At 39.1% G+C, this 18,423-nt stretch overlaps 1 protein-coding gene and 1 non-coding gene across 2 annotated transcripts in view; one reads left to right on the top strand and one right to left on the bottom strand.

Moving 5' to 3' along the window:
- Positions 1-18,423, top strand: part of DNAH12 (dynein axonemal heavy chain 12) — a 278,772-nt gene that overhangs the window by 47,814 nt on the left and 212,535 nt on the right. The window contains exons 6-11 of the mRNA XM_055273198.2: positions 9,223-9,412; positions 10,992-11,064; positions 11,664-11,822; positions 12,379-12,574; positions 15,971-16,159; positions 17,709-17,865. Of these exons, the coding sequence (XP_055129173.2) occupies positions 9,223-9,412; positions 10,992-11,064; positions 11,664-11,822; positions 12,379-12,574; positions 15,971-16,159; positions 17,709-17,865 (964 nt within the window). The remainder of the gene's footprint in view (positions 1-9,222; positions 9,413-10,991; positions 11,065-11,663; positions 11,823-12,378; positions 12,575-15,970; positions 16,160-17,708; positions 17,866-18,423) is intronic.
- On the bottom strand, positions 1,463-1,568 carry LOC129461191 (U6 spliceosomal RNA). The gene has a single exon (XR_008650415.1). It is a non-coding gene; the product is annotated as a U6 spliceosomal RNA (small nuclear RNA).

Here is an 18,423-nt window from a genome sequence, read left to right on the forward strand (position 1 = left end):
GTATGCATCAGCCACTCTTAAATGTTTCCAGTGTTTTGCTGCAATGAATACTTTGTATATGTATGGTTTCATACTGCTGGAGGTATTGTTTTAATTTCTCTAAGTGGGACTTCAATATGTAGTCTTATTAGATAGATATTGCAAAATTTCTCTCCAAAATGTGCTAGCAATTTATGAGTGTTTGCTTCCCCATAGTTTCACAAAAGAATGTGGGAGTCATATTTAAAAAATTTTTTTGTCAATCTGATATGTGACAGATGGTATCTCAGGGTAGTTTAAATTTGCTTTCTGTAATTATGAGTAAGATTATACATTTAAAATATGGTTTAAGTGCCATTTTAATTATATTTTTATTGTGAAATGTTAGTTTATATCTTCTGCCCATTTTTCTGTTGTAGTTTTGCTGTTGTTTCCCCCTAAATGTTTACAAATTTTGATAAAATACACATAACATAAAACCATCTTAACCATTTTTAAGGGTACAGTTTAGTAGTATTTTCTTTTTTTATTATAATTTTTAAAATTTTACTTTACGTTCCGGGATTCATGTGCAGAACGTGCAGGTTTGTTACATAGGTATACGTGTGCCATGGTGGTTTGCTTCACCTATTGACCCATTCTCTAGTTTCCCTCTCCTTGCCCTCCATCCCCCAATGGGCTTTGGTTTGTGTTGTTCCCCTCCCTGTGTCCACATGTTCTCATTGTTCACCTCCCACTTATGAGTGAGAACATGCGGTGTTTGGTTTTCCATTCCTGCGTTAGTTTGCTGAGGATGATGGCTTCCAGCTTCATCTATGTTCCTGCAAAGGACATGATGTCATTCCTTTTTATGCCTATGTAGTATTCCGTGGTGTATATGTACCACAATTTTTTTTTTTTTTTTGAGATGAAGTCTCGCTCTGTTGCCAGGCTGGAGTGCAGTGGCATGATCTCAGCTCACTGCAATCTCTGCTTCCTGGGTTCAAGCAATTCTCTGCCTCAGCCTCCCAAGTAGCTGGAATTACAGGTGCCCACCACCACGCCTGGCTAATTTTTTTGTATTTTTAGTAGAGACGAGGTTTCACCATCCTGGCCAGGCTGGTCTTGAACTCCTGACTTCATGATCCACCCGCCTCGGCCTCCCAAAGTGTTGGGATTACAGGTGTGAGCCACCATACCTGGCCATGTACCACATTTTCTTTATCCATTCTATCATTGATGGGCATTTGGGTTGGTTCCATGACTTTGCTATTGTTAAGTAGTGCTGCAATAAACATGTGTGCACGTGTCTTTATAGTAGAATGATTTATATTTCTTTGGGTGTATTCCCAGTAATGGATTGCTGGGTCAAAAGGTATTTCTGGTTCTAGATACTTGGAGAATTGCCACACTGTCTTCCACAATGGTTGAACTAATTTACATTCCCACCAACAGCGTAAAAGCGTTCCTATTTCTCCACAGCCTCGCCAGCATCTATTGTTTCAAAAATATGAAATGCTTTACGAATTTGTGTGCATCCTTGCACTGGGGCCATGCTGATCTTCTCTGTATCATTCCAATTTTAGTATATGTGCTGCCAAAACAAGCACCGTTTAGTAGTATTTTCACATTCTTGTGCAGGGAATCTCCAGAACATTTTCATCTTCAAAACTGAAACTCTATACTTATTAAATAACAACTCCTCACTTCCTCTTCCCTGTAGCCCCTGGCAACTACTATTTTGTTTTCTGTTTCTATAAATTTAACTGCTCTATTTACTTTATATAAGTGGAATAATGCAATACTTGTTTTCTTGTGATTGGCTTATTTCTTTTTTTTTATTTTTTTATTTTTTTTTTTTTTTTTTTTATTATACTTTAGGGTTTTAGGGTACATGTGCACAATGTGCAGGTTTGTTACATATGTATCCATGTGCCATGTTGATTTCCTGCACCCATTAACTCGTCATTTAGCATTAGGTGTATCTCCTAATGCTGTCCCTCCCCCCTCCCCCTACCCCACAACAGTCCCCAGAGCGTGATGTTCCCCTTCCTGTGTCCATGAGTTCTCATTGTTCAATTCCCACCTATGAGTGAGAACATGCGGTGTTTGGTTTTTTGTCCTTGCGATAGTTTACTGAGAATGATGTTTTCCAGTTTCATCCATGTCCCTACAAAGGACACGAACTCATCATTTTTTATGGCTGCATAGTATTCCATGGTGTATATGTGCCACATTTTCTTAATCCAGTCTATCGTTGTTGGACATTTGGGTTGGTTCCAACTCTTTGCTATTGTGAATAGTGCCGCAATAAACATACGTGTGCATGTGTCTTTATAGCAGCATGATTTATAGTCCTTTGGGTATATACCCAGTAATGGGATGGCTGGGTCAAATGGTATTTCTAGTTCTAGATCCCTGAGGAATCGCCACACTGACTTCCACAATGGTTGAACTAGTTTACAGTCCCACCAACAGTGTAAAAGTGTTCCTATTTCTCCACATCCTCTCCAGCACCTGTTGTTTCCTGATTTTTTAATGATGGCCATTCTAACTGGTGTGAGATGGTATCTCACTGTGGTTTTGATTTGCATTTCTCTGATGGCCAGTGATGAGGAGCATTTCTTCATGTGTTTTTTGGCTGCATAAATGTCTTCTTTTGAGAAGTGTCTGTTCATGTCCTCTGCCCACTTTTTGATGGGGTTGTTTGTTTTTTTCTTGTAAATTTGTTTGAGTTCATTGTAGATTCTGGATATTAGCCCTTTGTCAGATGAGTAGGTTGCAAAAATTTTCTCCCATTGTGTAGGTTGCCTGTTCACTCTGATGATAGTTTCTTTTGCTGTGCAGAAGCTCTTTAGTTTAATGAGATCCCATTTGTCGATTTTGGCTTTTGTTGCCATTGCTTTTGGTGTTTTAGACATGAAGTCCTTGCCCACGCCTATGTCCTGAATGGTATTGCCTAGGTTTTCTTGTAGGATTTTAATGGTTTTAGGTCTAACATATAAGTCTTTAATCCATCTTGAATTAATTTTTGTATAAGGTGTAAGGAAGGGATCCAGTTGCAGCTTTCTACATATGGCTAGCCAGTTTTCCCAGCACCATTTATTAAATAGGGAATCCTTTCCCCATTTCTTGTTTTTGTCAGGTTTGTCAAAGATCAGATAGTTGTAGCTATGCGGCATCATTTCTGAGGGCTCTGTTCTGTTCCATTGATCTATGTCTCTGTTGTGGTACCAGTACCATGCTGTTTTGGTTACTGTAGCCTTGTAGTATAGTTTAAAGTCAGGTAGCGTGATGCCTCCAGCTTTGTTCTTTTGGCTTAGGATTGACTTGGCGATGCGGGCTCTTTTTTGGTTCCATATGAACTTTAAAGTAGTTTTTTCCAATTCTGTGAAGAAAGTCATTGGTAGCTTGATGGGGATGGCATTGAATCTATAAATTACCTTGGGCGGTATGGCCATTTTCATGATATTGATTCTTCCAACCCATGAGCATGGAATGTTCTTCCATTTGTTTGTATCCTCTTTTATTTCATTGAGCAGTGGTTTGTAGTTCTCCTTGAAGAGGTCCTTCACATCCCTTGTAAGTTGGATTCCTAGGTATTTTATTCTCTTTGAAGCAATTGTGAATGGGAGTTCACTCATGATTTGGCCCTCTGTTTGTCTGTTATTGGTGTACAAGAATGCTTGTGATTTTTGTACATTAATTTTGTATCCTGAGACTTTGCTGAAGTTGCTAATCAGCTTAAGGTGATTTTGGGCTGAGACAATGGGGTTTTCTAGATATACAATCATGTCATCTGCAAACAGGGACAATTTGACTTCCTCTTTTCCTAATTGAATACCCTTTATTTCCTTCTCCTGCCTGATTGCTCTGGCCAGAACTTCCAGCACTATGTTGAATAGGAGCGGTGAGAGAGGGCATCCCTGTCTTGTGCCAGTTTTCAGAGGGAATGCTTCCAGTTTTTGCCCATTCAGTATGATATTGGCTGTGGGTTTGTTGTAGATAGCTCTTATTATTTTGAGATACGTCCCATCAATACCTAATTTATTGAGAGTTTTTAGCATGAAGGGTTGTTGAATTTTGTCAAAGGCCTTTTCTGCATCTATTGAGATAATCATGTGGTTTTTGTCTTTGGTTCTGTTTATATGCTGGATTACATTTATTGATTTGCGTATGTTGAACCAGCCTTGCATCCCAGGGATGAAGCCCACTTGATCATGGTGGATAAGCTTTTTGATGTGCTGCTGGATTCGGTTTGCCAGTATTTTATTGAGGATTTTTGCATCAATGTTCATCAAGGATATTGGTCTGAAATTCTCTTTTTTGGTTATGTCTCTGCCAGGTTTTGGTATCAGGACGATGCTGGCTTTGTAAAATGTGTTAGGGAGGATTCCCTCTTTTTCTATCGATTGGAATAGTTTCAGAAGGAATGGTACCAGTTCCTCCTTGTACCTCTGGTAGAATTCAGCTGTGAATCCATCAGGTCCTGGACTCTTTTTGGTTGGTAAGCTATTGATTATTGCCACAATTTCAGAACCTGTTATTGGTCTATTCAGAGATTCAACTTCTTCCTGGTTTAGTCTTGGGAGGGTGTATTTGTCCAGGAATTTATCCATTTCTTCTAGATTTTCTAGTTTATTTGCATAGAGGTGTTTGTAGTATTCTCTGATGGTAGTTTGTATTTCTGTGGGATCGGTGGTGATATCCCCTTTTTCGTTTTTTATTGCATCTATTTGATTCTTCTCTCTTTTCTTCTTTATTAGTCTTGCTAGCGGTCCATCAATTTTGTTGATCTTTTCAAAAAACCAGCTCCTGGATTCATTAATTTTTTGAAGGGTTTTTTGTGTCTCTATTTCCTTCAGCTCTGCTCTGATTTTAGTTATTTCTAGCCTTCTGCTAGCTTTTGAATGTGTTTGCTCTTGCTTTTCTAGTTCTTTTAATTGTGATGTTAGGGTGTCAATTTTGGATCTTTCCTGCTTTCTCTTGTGGGCATTTAGTGCTATAAATTTCCCTCTACACACTGCTTTGAACGTGTCCCAGAGATTCTGGTATGTTGTGTCTTTGTTCTCGTTGGTTTCAAAGAACATCTTTATTTCTGCCTTCATTTCATTATGTATCCAATAGTCATTCAGGAGCAGGTTTTTCAGTTTCCATGTAGTTGAGCGGTTTTGACTGAGTTTCTTAATCCTGAGTTCTAGTTTGATTCCACTGTGGTCTGAGAGACAGTTTGTTATAATCTCTGTTCTTTTACATTTGCTGAGAAGAGCTTTACTTCCAACTATGTGGTCAATTTTGGAATAGGTGTGGTGTGGTGCTGAAAAAAATGTATATTCTGTTGATTGGGGTGGAGAGTTCTGTAGATGTCTATTAGGTCCACTTTATGTAGAGCTGAGTTCAATTCCTGGATATCCTTGTTAACTTTCTGTCTCGTTGATCTGTCTAATGCTGACAGTGGGGTGTTAAAATCTCCCATTATTATTGTGTGGGAGTTTAAGTCCCTTTGTAGGTCACTGAGGACTTGCTTTATGAATCTGGGTGCTCCTGTGTTGGGTGCATATATATTTAGGATAGTTAGCTCTTCTTGTTGAATTGATCCCTTTACCATTATATAATGGCCTTCTTTGTCTCTTTTGATCTTTGTTGGTTTAAAGTCTATTTTATCAGAGACTAGGATTGCAACCCCTGCTTTTTTTGTTTTCCAGTTGCTTGATAGATCTTCCTCCATCCCTTTATTTTGAGTCTATGTGTGTCTCTGCACGTGAGATGGGTTTCCTGAATACAGCACACTGATGGGCCCTGACTCCTTATCCAGTTTGCCAGTCTGTGTCTTTTGATTGGAGCATTTAGCCCATTTACATTTAACGTGAATATTGTTATGTGTGAATCTGATCCTGTCATTATGATGTTAGTTGTTTATTTTGCTCGTTAGTTGCTATAGTTTCTTCCTAGCCTCGATGGTCTTTACAATTTGGCATGTTTTTGCAGTGGCTGGTACCGGTTGTTCCTTTCCATGTTTAGTGCTTCCTTCAGGAGCTCTTTTAGGGCAGGCCTGGTGGTGACAAAATCACTCAGCGTTTGCTTGTCTGTAAAGTATTTTATTTCTCCTTCACTTATGAAGCTTAGTTTGGCGGGATAGGAAATTCTGGGTTGGAAATTCTTTTCTTTAAGAATGTTGAATATCGGCCCCCACTCTCTTCTGGCTTGTAGAGTTTCTGCTGAGAGATCAGCTGTTAGTCTGATGGGCTTCCCTTTGTGGGTAACCCGACCTTTCTGTCTGGCTGCCCTTAACATTTTTTCCTTCATTTCAACTTTGGTGAATCTGACAATTATGTGTCTTGGAGTTGCCCTTCTCGAGGAGTATCTTTGTGGCGTTCTCTGTATTTCCTGAATCTGAATGCTGGCCTGCCTTGCTAGATTGGGGAAGTTCTCCTGGATAATATCTTGCAGAGTGTTTTCCAACTTGGTTCCATTCTCCCCATCATTTTCAGGTACACCAATCAGACGTAGGTTTGGTCTTTTCACATAGTCCCAAATTTCTTGGAGGCTTTGTTCATTTCTTTTTATTCTTTTTTCTCTAAACTTCCCTTCTCGCTTCATTTCATTCATTTCATCTTCTATCAGCGATACCCTTTCTTCCAGTTGATCGCATCTGCTACTGAGGCTTCTGCATTCTTCGCATAGTTCTCGAAACTTGGCTTTCAGCTCCATCATCTCCTTTAAGCCCTTCTCTCCATTGGTTATTCTAGTTATCCATTCTTCTAATTTTTTTTCAAAGTTTTTAACTTCTTTGCTATTGTTTTGAATTTCCTCTCGTAGCACAGAGTAGTTTGATCGTCTGAAGCCTTCTTCTCTCAACTCATCAAAGTCATCCTCCATCCAGCTTTGTTCCGTTGCTGGTGAGGAACTGCGTTCCTTCGGAGGAGGAGAGGTGCTCTGTTTTTTAGAGTTTCCAGTTTTTTTGGTCTGTTTTTTCCCCATCTTTGTGGTTTTGTCTACTTTTTGTCTTCGATGATGGTGATGTACAGATGGGTTTTTGGTGTGGATGTCCTTTCTGTTTGTTAATTTTCCTTCTACCAGACAAGACCCTCAGCTGCAGGTCTGTTGGAGTTTACTAGAGGTCCACTCCAGACCCTGTTTGGCTGGGTGTCAGCAGCGGTGGCTGCAGAACAGCGGATTTTCGTGAGACCACAAATTCAGCTGTCTGATAGTTCCTCTGAAAGTTTTGTCTCAGAGGAGTACCCGGTTGAATGAGGTGTCAGTCTGTCCCTACTGGGGGGGTGCCTCCCAGTTAGGCTGCTCAGGGGTGAGGGACCCACTTTAGGAGGCAGTCTGTCCGTTCTCACATCTCCAGCTGCATGCTGGGAGAACCACTACTCTCTTCAAAGCTGTCAGTCAGACAGGGACATTTAAGGCTGTGGAGGTTCTCGCTGAGTTTTTGGTTGTCTGTGCCCTGCCCCCAGAGGTGGAGCCTACAGAGGCAGGCAGGCCTCCTTGAGCTGTGGTGGGCTCCACCCAGTTCGAGCTTCCTGGCTGCTTTGTTTACCTAAGCAAGCCTGGGCAATGGCGGGCGCCCCTCCCCCAGCCTCGTTGCCGCCTTGCAGCGTGATCTCAGACTGCTGTGCTAGCAATCAGCAAGACTCTGTGGGCATAGGACCCTCCGAGCCAGGTGCGGGACACAATCTCCTAGTGTGCCGTTTTCCAGGCCCGTTGGAAAAGCGCAGTATTAGGACGGGACTGACCCGATATTCCAGGTGCCGTCTGTTTCCCCTTTCTTTGACTAGGAAAGGGAACTCCCTGACCCCTTGTGCTTCCCAAGTGAGGCAATGCCTCGCCCTGCTTCGGCTCGCGCACAGTGCGCTTCACCGACTGTCCTGAACCCACTGTTAGGCACTCCCTAGTGAGATGAAACCGGTACCTCAAGCAGAAATGCAGAAATCACCCGTCTTCTGTGTCGCTGGGGCTGGGAGCTGGAGACCGGAGCTGTTCCTATTCGGCCATCTTGGCTCCCGTGATTGGCTTATTTCACTTAGCATAATGTCCTTAAGATTCACCCATCCCCTAAACTTTAAAGCATTCTTTACACTTTGTCTGAGATGTATGTTGCAAATATTTTCTGCCAGATTGTCAATTGCCTTTTGACATTTTAAATTGTTTTTGTTATGCAAACATTTATGTTTTTATGTAGTAAAAATTAATCACTTGTTTCCTTTTTTGTATCTAGTATTTGAATCATAGCTAGGAAGGTTTTTCCTATACTAGTTATAAAAGACTTCATCTATGTTTTTCTTCCTGATTCTTGTATAGTTTCATTGTTTAAGTTAAATTCTGGAGTTTATTCTTATGTATGGTGGAAGGTATAAATTATTTTATCTTTTTCCAAATGGCTAACCAGTTGTTCCAGAAATAGTTATTAAAACCTTTATATTTTTCCCAGTGATTTGAGATGCCATGTTTATCATATGCTAAATTTTCTGATATACTGGTGTATTTTTGGACTTTCTGTTGTTTTCTACTGGTCTGTCTATTCATACACCTGTGCTACACCAGGCTTCCTGGTATGTTCTAATGTCTCCTAGGGCTAGCCCTCCATTGCAGATTTTCTTTCTCAGGGTTTTCTTGGCTATTCTTGCATGTTAATTTTTCCACATGAACTTTAGGATCAACTTATCTAATTCTATAAAAATGTATGTAGATATTTTTATTGGTATTGTGTTAAATCAATTTTGGGAAAACTGAAATTTTCATGATATTAAAATGTCTTTACTAAGATCAAGTGTCTTTTCATTCATTCCTGTCTATTTTTAGTCAGACTATTCATTCTTATGGGAGAATTTATGAAATTGTATTATACTACTATTGTACTGGAATATAATCTCAAAAAAGCATGGGCTTTGTCTGTTTTGTTCAGCTACTATATACTCAGCATTTAGAACAATGTCTGAATATTTGTTGAACTGGAGGATATATTATAATAATAAGTTAGATAATAAGGAATAATAAGTTAGGTAAAGAATCTTTGTTTTGCCTTGAGAAATTGAAGACTATACTAAGAATATACTAAGAATTCATCATAAATAAAGAAAAAGATAAAATGGTTTCTTTGTAGAATGTACTTTTGGATTAAATGGTTTTTATTCTGAAAATTTTATTTTTCAGAATATTTTTAATCTGAAAAAATGTTGTCTTAGGAAGAGAGAGTTCAGGAGTTACACTGAAATGATACAACCCTGCAGAACATTTAATTTTTTCTTATGTTCTCAGTTCAACTATATTTATATGAAGCAATGTGTAGAAAGTAGTCCTATAGTACCTATTCAGCAGGAATGGCTGGATCACATGTTAAGGCTGATACCTGAGTCTTTAAAGGAAGGGAAAGAAAGAGAAAAACTTCTTGAAAGTCTCGTAAATGAGGTGTCAAGTGACTTTGAAAACAGCATGAAGAGATATTTGGGTAAGTAGCATCTAACACACACCAGGCTTCTTTCACCTTGGCCTCCCTGCAACCCCACTGAATCAAAAATAGAAATAAGCAAAATGAATAATGAACACTATATATTTAAACCATATCTGTTTTTTTTCTTCTTTTCTTTTTATTTTTTTACTTCGAGACATGATCTCTGTCGCCCAGGCTGGAGTGCAGTGGTGCTATTTCGGCTCACTGCAGCCTCCGCCTGCTGAGTTGAAGCGATTCCCCTACGTCAGCCTCCCGAGTACCTGGAACTTCAGGCACACACCACTATGCCCAGCAATTTTTTTTGTTTTTTGGTAGAGATGTAGTTTCACCATGTTGACCAAGCTGGTCTAGAACTCCTGGGCTCAAGCCATCCGCCCACCTCAGCCTCCCAAAGTGCTGGGATTACAGGCTGAGCTACTCAGCCCGGCCTAAACTATATGTATTTCTTAGATACGATTTTTATTTAAAGTTTTTATTTTGAGCCTATACTTAAGTCAAAATCCTTACAATTTAAGGGTACTTTTTGTATTTTTTTTATTAGCTAACATCTCTTTGATTTTTTACTTTGTCTTTATGATTTTAGCTATACTATTTATAGGTTTGCTAGAAAATACTAATGTGTTTTGGGAGATTTATTAGGGGTTTAATCTTTGCTATTTTTTTAGAATAAACTTTTTTCCTTTTTAAAAATTGACAAATAAAAATTGTATATAATTATCATGTACAATATGTTTTGAAATATGTGTGGAATAGCTAAATTGAGCTAATTAACTGATGCATTTTTTTCACATATTTATCATTTTTTGTGTGTGGTGGGAACATAAAATCTACTCTTGACAATTTTCAAGGATACAATAAATTGTTACTAACTAGTCACTATGTTGTATAATTGTTTTTTGTTTTTTGTTTTTTGTTTTTTTTTGTGATGGAGTCTCACTCTGTCGCCCAGGCTAGAGTACAGTGGTGCAATCTCAGCTCACTGCAACCTCCACCTCCCAGGTTCAAGCAATTCTCCTGCCTCAGCCTCCTGAGTAGCTGGCACTACAGGCACCCGCCACCATGCCTGGCTAATTTTTGTATTTTTAGTAGAGACGGGATTTCACCATGTTGGCCAGCCTGGTCTCGAACTCCTGACCTCAGGTGATCTGCCCTCCTCGGCCTCCCAAAGTGCTGGGATTACAGGCATGAGCCACCGCACTCGGCCTCCGTGTTGTATAATCTCTTGAACTTGTTCCCTCCTATCTAACTGAAATTTTGTAGCCTGTGACCAACATCCTCCCAGCCCCTGGTAGCTACCATGAAATGCATTTTTTTAAGTGGCCATGCTAGTGACTTTTGAGTAGATAGAATGTGAAAAACTGAGATCTTATTAAAGCTTTTCTTTATCTGAACTCGCCTCTAAAGTAAGGCCAAAATAGTACCAAGAACTTGATTTTGTTTCAAATAAAGGAGTTTTTTCTTACATTCCTTTTAATGCGCAGTAAACTATACCATCCAAAATCAAAAGTTAGAAACTTTGATATTAATAGATTGTGCAGAGATTTTCAAGAAGCATTAATATATCCATGTATTTTAGTGCAGAGCGTTCTTGTGAAACCACCAGTTAAATGGCTTGAAGATGAAGGAGGTCCTTTACCTGAATCTCCTGTGTGAGTAAATTATTTTAAAAACAGTACTTCATCCAATTTTTGATATAGATAAAAAATAAACTGATCTTACATTCAAGTATACAATTGTGATGCTCAAAGGTATTTTGAACACATCTAAAAAAAAAGTACTCTTGTTTTTCCCCCAGTGGTGTTCTATCTACTATGCTTGTTTAGTTCTGCATACGTAACTGGGGAGATCTTTATGAATGCATAGCTTAACTTAGCCTTGAGTAAGCTTTGGTGTATGCCAGACAGATTTCTCCAGCACTTTTCTTTAGTCCTAAAGACTGTGTTCTTTCATTTTTACCGGGATAACTGAGCCAAAGCACAGTGGAAGTTAGCAGAGCTCTCAGATCTGGCCCATCACTCTGCCTTACTCACAAATTATTTCTGTTCTCTCTGAAGATAATGCAGTTTTGAGTTCTTGATGTGTTTTTATTAAATGCGTATATCTTATGGTTCCCATTGCTGACCACAGTTCCCTCTTCTCAATCCCCAGTTTTCTCACTTTAATACTAATTTCATGTTATAAGCATTATTTCCTAAAGTTTAGGGTGTATTATTTTAATCATGTTTGATATGGTGTTTTGCTTTTCCAGAGGCCTAGATTATTCTAATCCTTGGCATTCTAGCTATGTGCAGGCAAGAAATCAAATATTCTCTAACTTGCACATTATTCATCCAACCATGAAAATGTTACTGGACCTTGGTTATACAACATTTGCTGATACAGTTTTGTTGGACTTCACAGGAATTAGGTAAAATCCTGTATTTATTAATTAAATTTAAAATTTGAATGTCTCCTTGCTTGAGTCTATATTTTTGACTGTATAATTTTTTAAAACGGATTCCTAAATCTTCAATACTTTTCTCTAGATTTTAGAGTTTAAAAAAATGTATCTTCTTTGTTTCAACAATTGTGTGGTTTTTTGTTTTGTTTTGTTTTGTTTTGTTTGTTTTTTTTCCGTGATGGAGTCTTGCTTTGTCATCCAGGCTGGAGTGCAATGGTGCGATCTCGGCTCACTGCAACCTCTGTCTCCCTGGTTCAAGCAATTCTCCTGCCTCAGCCTTCCGAGTAGCTGGGATTACAGGCACACACCACCACACCCAGCTAATTTTTGTATTTTTAGTAGAGATGGGGTTTTACCATGTTGGCCAGGTTGGTCTCGAACTCCTGACCTCATGGTCTGCCTGCCTCAGCCTCCCAAAGTGCTGAGATTACAGGTGTGAACCATCGAGCCCGGCCCAACAATTGTGTTTTAAGACCAATATGTATCATTTGCTTCAAATCACATTTCTTTTTCTCATAAATAGAGCTAAAGGTCCAATTGACTGTGAATCACTGAAAACTGATCTATCAATACAAACTAGAAAAGCAGAAGAGAAGATAATGAATACATGGTATCCAAAGGTTATAAATCTCTTTACCAAGAAGGAGGCACTAGAAGGTGTTAAACCTGAAAAATTGGATGCATTTTATAGCTGTGTTTCCACACTTATGTCAAATCAGGTAAATATACTTTATATATATTAAATGATAATGTTATTAAAATTCGTTCAATATTTTAAATAGAATTCTATGTAAACATAGTGCTAAGTAATTATTTTGAAATAAATTAAAATATTTCTACTGTAATTTTATTTAAATAATTTTAGCAGAAAAATACTGAGTTTCTGAAACTATCTAAAATGAAAGGAAATCTAGAAGTATATATTAGTATTATGAGTAATTACTTGGCTCATGCCTAAAGGATATATAAGTTAATTATAGCTTTATTTGGAGTATGTTAACAAAAGAACTATTCTAGTAACATATTTTTGAATTTATTAGATTCCAAGTTGACTGATTCTCATTTTGTTCTCAGTAAAATCTTGGTTTAAAATGTTATTGATCATTGTATAAGAGGTATCTGGTGGAAAAAAATTTTAAAGTTATTGATCATCTTTAAATGACAAAGGGAATTTTTAATTTTATGAAATTATATTTATGGCCTCCTCAAATTTTTACTGTTGAAGATATACAATTCTAGAAAAATAGTTTTGAAGAAAAACTTTCCCTTTTGATAAAGACCTCCAACAATTCCATGAATTTTGTCTAGCATATTTAAAAGGATAATGTACATATTTAATATCTAGTAACTAATATACATGGTTTCCTTTCTACCTTTACCCTCTTAAGAGGACTGTGATTATTTAATAAAAGTTAAGAGATGAGGAATGTCTTGAAGATCACTTAGAGCCATGTTTGTCTGCTGGGCTAAATTCCCAACAGTTGGTTCTCTATAAGAAACCATTATTCGTACTTTAGAAGCTCCTTGTGCATGTTTCTAAGTTCCAGTGGCTTTACCTTCACCCAGTAGTGTGCTAGAAATATGGCTCTCCAGAAAAGAAAATCACCCTGAGGCTGGGCACGGTGGCTCACACCTGTAATACCAGCACTTTGGGAGGCCCAGGCAGGTGGATAACTTGAGCTCAGGAGTTCAAGACCAGCCTGGCCAACATGGCAAAACCTCCTCTCTACTAAAAATACAAAAATTAGCCAGACATGGTGGCATATGCTTGTAATTTCAGCCACTCGGGAGGCTGAGGCACAAGAATAGTTTGAGACCGAGAGGCAGAGGTTGTGGTGAGCCCAGATTGTGCCATGGCATTCCAGCCTGGGCAACAGAGTGAGACTCTGTCTCAACATAATAAATAAATAAACAAACAAAAGAAAAAGATAATTACCCTGATTTGTAGTGTTTGTCAACTTCTGTGGTGTAAATATTCCCACAGTGGTAAATTTCGAGCTTCTAAGAGTTTAGCAACTGGCTCACAAAATTCTTGAATATTTAACAATTGGCTCTTGAGAGAACAGGAGCTAGCTCTAGCATTCCACTGTACCTCACTCCATGTGCATGTCCCCCCATTACACACTTACCTCTGGCTGTCAGTCCTCCCCTCCCTTCAGTCTTTACCATGTTGTTTGATCTTCTGGAACATTTTCTGTACCAGGGACAGAATTACTAAAGAATGTGAAAAGTTCTGAGTCACCATTTTAAGATTGTTGATATTCTATTAAAAAATTAAGGTTTGGCTGGGTGTGGTGGCTCACGCCTGTAATCTCAGCACCTTGGGAGGCTGAGGTGGGAGGATCACTTGAGCCCAGGAGTTCAAGACCAGCTTGGGAAACAAAGTGAGACACTGTCTCTAGAAAAAAAATAAAAAATTAGCCAGGCATGGTGGCTCATGCCTATTGTCCCAGCTACTCAAGAGGCTGAGGTGGGAGGATTGCTTGAGCCCAGGATCCCAGGAGCTCGAGCCTGCTGTGAACTATGATTGTGCCACTGCACTCCAGCCTGGGCAACAGAGCAAGACCCAGTCTTAAAAAACAAAAACAGGCTCGGTGCAGTGGCTCACACCTGTAATCCCAGCACTTTGGGAGGCCAAGGTGGGTGGATTACCTGAGGTCAGGAGTTCGAGACCAGCCTGGCCAACATGGTGAAACCTCGTCTCTACTAAAACTACAAAAATTAGGCAGGCATGGTGGCAGGCACCTGTAATCCCAGCTACTCAGGAGGCTGAGGCAGGAGAATTGCTTGAGCCCGGGAGACAGAGGTTGCAGTGAGCCGAGATCATGCCATTGCACTCCAGCCTGGCCGACAGAGTGAGACTCTGTCTCAAAACAAAAACAAAAACCAAAAAACCAAAACCAAAAACAAAATTAGGGTTTGCATATAATGTTCTATTTATTGTTTTAGGTTACGTTTGTTAATGTGTGTTTTCACTTATTTGTGGGAGCTAAAAATTAAAACAATTGAACTAATGGAGATAAAGAGTAGAAGGACGGTTACCAGAGGCTGGGAAAGGTAGTGGGAGAAGTGGGCGGGGGGTGGGGGGGTGGGGTGGTAAGTGGAGATGTTTAATGGGTACAGAAAAAGTTAGAAAGAATGAATAAGCTGAGTGTGGTGTCTCACACCTGTAATCCCAGCACTGTGGGAGGCCAAAGCAGGTGGGTCACTTGAGCTCAGGAGTTTGAGACCAGCCATGAGCAACGTGGCAAAACCCTGTCTCTACAAAAAATACAAAAATTAGCCAGGCGTGGTAGCATGTGCATGTACTTCCAGCTACTCAGGAGGCTGAGGTGGGAGGATGGCCTGAGCCCAGCAGGCAGAGGTTGCAGTGAGTCAAGGTCTTGCCACTGCACTCCAACCTGGGCAACGCTGTCTCAAAAACAAAAAGCAAACAAAACAAACAAAAAGAAAAAAGAAAAAAAAGAAATAAAAAAAGAAAAAAAAAGAATGAATGAATAAGACCTAGTATTTGCTAGCACAACTGGGTAACTACAGCAAAACATGATTTAATCGTGCCTTTAAAAATAACTAAAAGCGTATAATTAGATTGTTAGTAACACAAAGGATAAATACTTGAAGTGATGGAAATCCCATTTACCCTGATCTAACTATTACACATTACATTCCTGTATCAGAATATCTCATGTAACCCTTATATACACCTGCTATGTACCCACAAATATTAAAAATTAATAAGTACATATGCTGATTAGCTGGGTGTGGTGGCACGTGCCGTAGTCCCAGCTACTCAGGAGGCTGAGGCAGGAGGATTGCCTGAGCCCAGGAGTTCAAGGTTACAGTGAGCTATGATGGCACCATTGCACTGCAGTCTGGGCAACAGAGTGAGACACTGTTTTAAAAAAATATGTGTATATATATGTGTGTGTGTGTGTATGTGTGTATATGCATATATATAGTATGCTGAATGAAGGTGATTTTCAATTAAATGGATTGATAGGATGTTTTAATTATAGACAATTATAATCAGATATAGACAATTATAATCAGTTTACTGATTTTAGTTAAAGCTTGAATTTGTACTCTCTAAAGTAACAGTGATTTATATCATGCAGCTAAAGGATCTATTAAGGAGAACTGTAGAAGGATTTGTAAAGCTCTTTGACCCAAAAGATCAACAAAGGCTGCCAATATTTAAGATAGAATTGACATTTGATGATGACAAAATGGAATTTTATCCTACCTTTCAAGATTTGGAAGATAATGTTTTGAGTTTGGTAGAACGAATAGCCGAAGCTCTGCAGGTATTACATCTTTACCCATCAGGAAAGAATTTTAAGTTATCTGAGTCGAATCTCTATGAAGTGTATATGTACATACAATGTTATGACTCTTTGTGTTATTTTCCTCCCCCAATTATTTTAAATTAGCAATTGCTTTCTCTTTGAAAAAGTCTCTTGAAGGCTGGAGATGACATTTTCCTTCTTAGAACTTTTCTTGTAGCTATGAATAGATTTTTTTATTTGCATGTCTCATCTCCTCTACTGAGTTGTGAGCTTCTTAAGAACAAGATCTAATTAATATTTGTTCTTTCTAGAGCTTTCTGGCATAATTACTTTGTCAATAAATATTTGTTGGCTGGGCGCAGTGGCTCACGCCTGTAATCCCAGCACTTTAGGAGGCCGAGGCAGGTGGAACAAGAGGTCAGGAGATCAAGACCATTCTGGCCAACATGGTGAAACCTCATCTCTACTAAAAATACAAAAATTAGCTGGGCATGGTGGCTTGTGCCTGTAATCCCAGCTACTCAGGAGGCTGAGGCAGGAAAACCCCTTGAACCAGGGAGTCGGAGGTTGCAGTGAGCCAAGATCAGCCCACTGCACTCCAGCCTGGTGACAGAGCGATACTCTGTCTCAAAAAAAAAAAAAAAAAAAAAAAAAAAAAAAACCCCAATAATAAATAAATAAATATTTGTCAAATACTTATTTGTCAATAAATAATTAGTCAATAAATATTTGTTGAGTGACAGAAAACTAACCCAACTTAAGGTTTTCTTTGTTTTGTTTTGTTTGAGACAGGGTCTCACTGTGTTACCTAGGCTGAAGTGCAGTGGCTATTCACAGACATGATCATAGCACACTGCTGCCTCGAACTCCTGGGCTCAAGTGATCTTCTTGCCTCAGCTTCCCAAGTAGCTGAGACAATAGGCACGTGCTGCTGCACCTGGCCCAACTTGTTTTATGTTAGACTACAAACTATACAATTTTAAACTATTATTTTATGTCAAGTTATTTTTTCTTGGGCCACTGAAATCTGAAAAGTATGTTTAAAAATATAGTATAAGATCTACATATAGGCCGGGCGCAGTGGCTCACGCCTGTAATCCTAACACTTTGGGACGACGAGGCGGGCAGATTGCCTGAGCTCAGGAGTTTGAGACCAGCCTTACCAACATGGTGAAACCCCATCTCTACTAAAATACAAAAAATAGGCCAGGCATGGTGGCTCACGCCTGTAATCCCAGCACTTTGGGAGGCTGAGACGGGTGGATCACGAGGTCAGGAGTTCTTGACCAGCCTGACCATCATGGTGAAATCCCATCTCTAAAAATACAAAAATTAGCTGGGCGTGGTGGCGTGTGCCTGTAATCCCAGCTACTCAGGAGGCTGAGGTGGGAGAATCGCTTGAACCCAGGAGGCGCAGGTTGCAGTGAGCCGAGATCGCGCCAATGCTCTCCAACCTGGGTGATAGAGCAAGATTCCGTCTCCAAAAAAAAAAAAAAGATCTACATATAGATTAATTATACGGTTAGATATTTATTGTATACATTGTTATTATTTTTATTTGTGTTAGAATGTCCAAACAATCACCTCTTGGCTATCAGGAAATTCAACACCAGTAAATCTTGACACAGAACTTCCTGAACACGTGTTACACTGGGCTGTTGATACACTGAAGGCAGCAGTACATCGGAACTTAGAAGGTGCAAGAAAGCATTATGAGACATATGGTGTGTATGACATACATAATATTATACCATTTGTCATCATCTTATTTGTGCTAGAATTTGGTCAGGTGTTTGTCTGGGGCTGCCACGAAAGAACAGGGAGACCCAGAAGTGAGCACAGGCGTAGCTTTTGGCAGAGTCAAGAATCAAACCCAATACATTTTGTTGTCCAGTCCAAAGGGTGCATATGAACTGGAGCAGGGTGATAAAGTCAAAGGCAGAGAGAAGAAATGTTGGGAATAATTCAAGGGTAAAAGCAAGGTAATTTCTGGGAATAGTTTCAAAGAGCCTGTAGCTCAATTTTATTGGTCTGTAGTCTCCTCAAGTGTGTGTGAGGTCAGGATGTATGGTTATTCTTTGACATTCTATTAACCAACATCTTCTATTAATTGGTGTATATGTACCCCTAAGTTATTCTTAAAAGCCTCAAATACTCTGTTACCTTTGTTTTAAAATGTCTGTGTTTAACTTGGTTTGCTTTTATTCTACCCATTTTCTTAAAATATAGTAAATCATGTATGTTAATACTCTATTAATAATAATATTTAATTGAGTAGGTTC

Source organism: Symphalangus syndactylus, chromosome 1 (genome assembly GCF_028878055.3).
Source record: "Symphalangus syndactylus isolate Jambi chromosome 1, NHGRI_mSymSyn1-v2.1_pri, whole genome shotgun sequence".
NCBI classification, from domain to species: Eukaryota; Metazoa; Chordata; class Mammalia; order Primates; family Hylobatidae; genus Symphalangus; species Symphalangus syndactylus.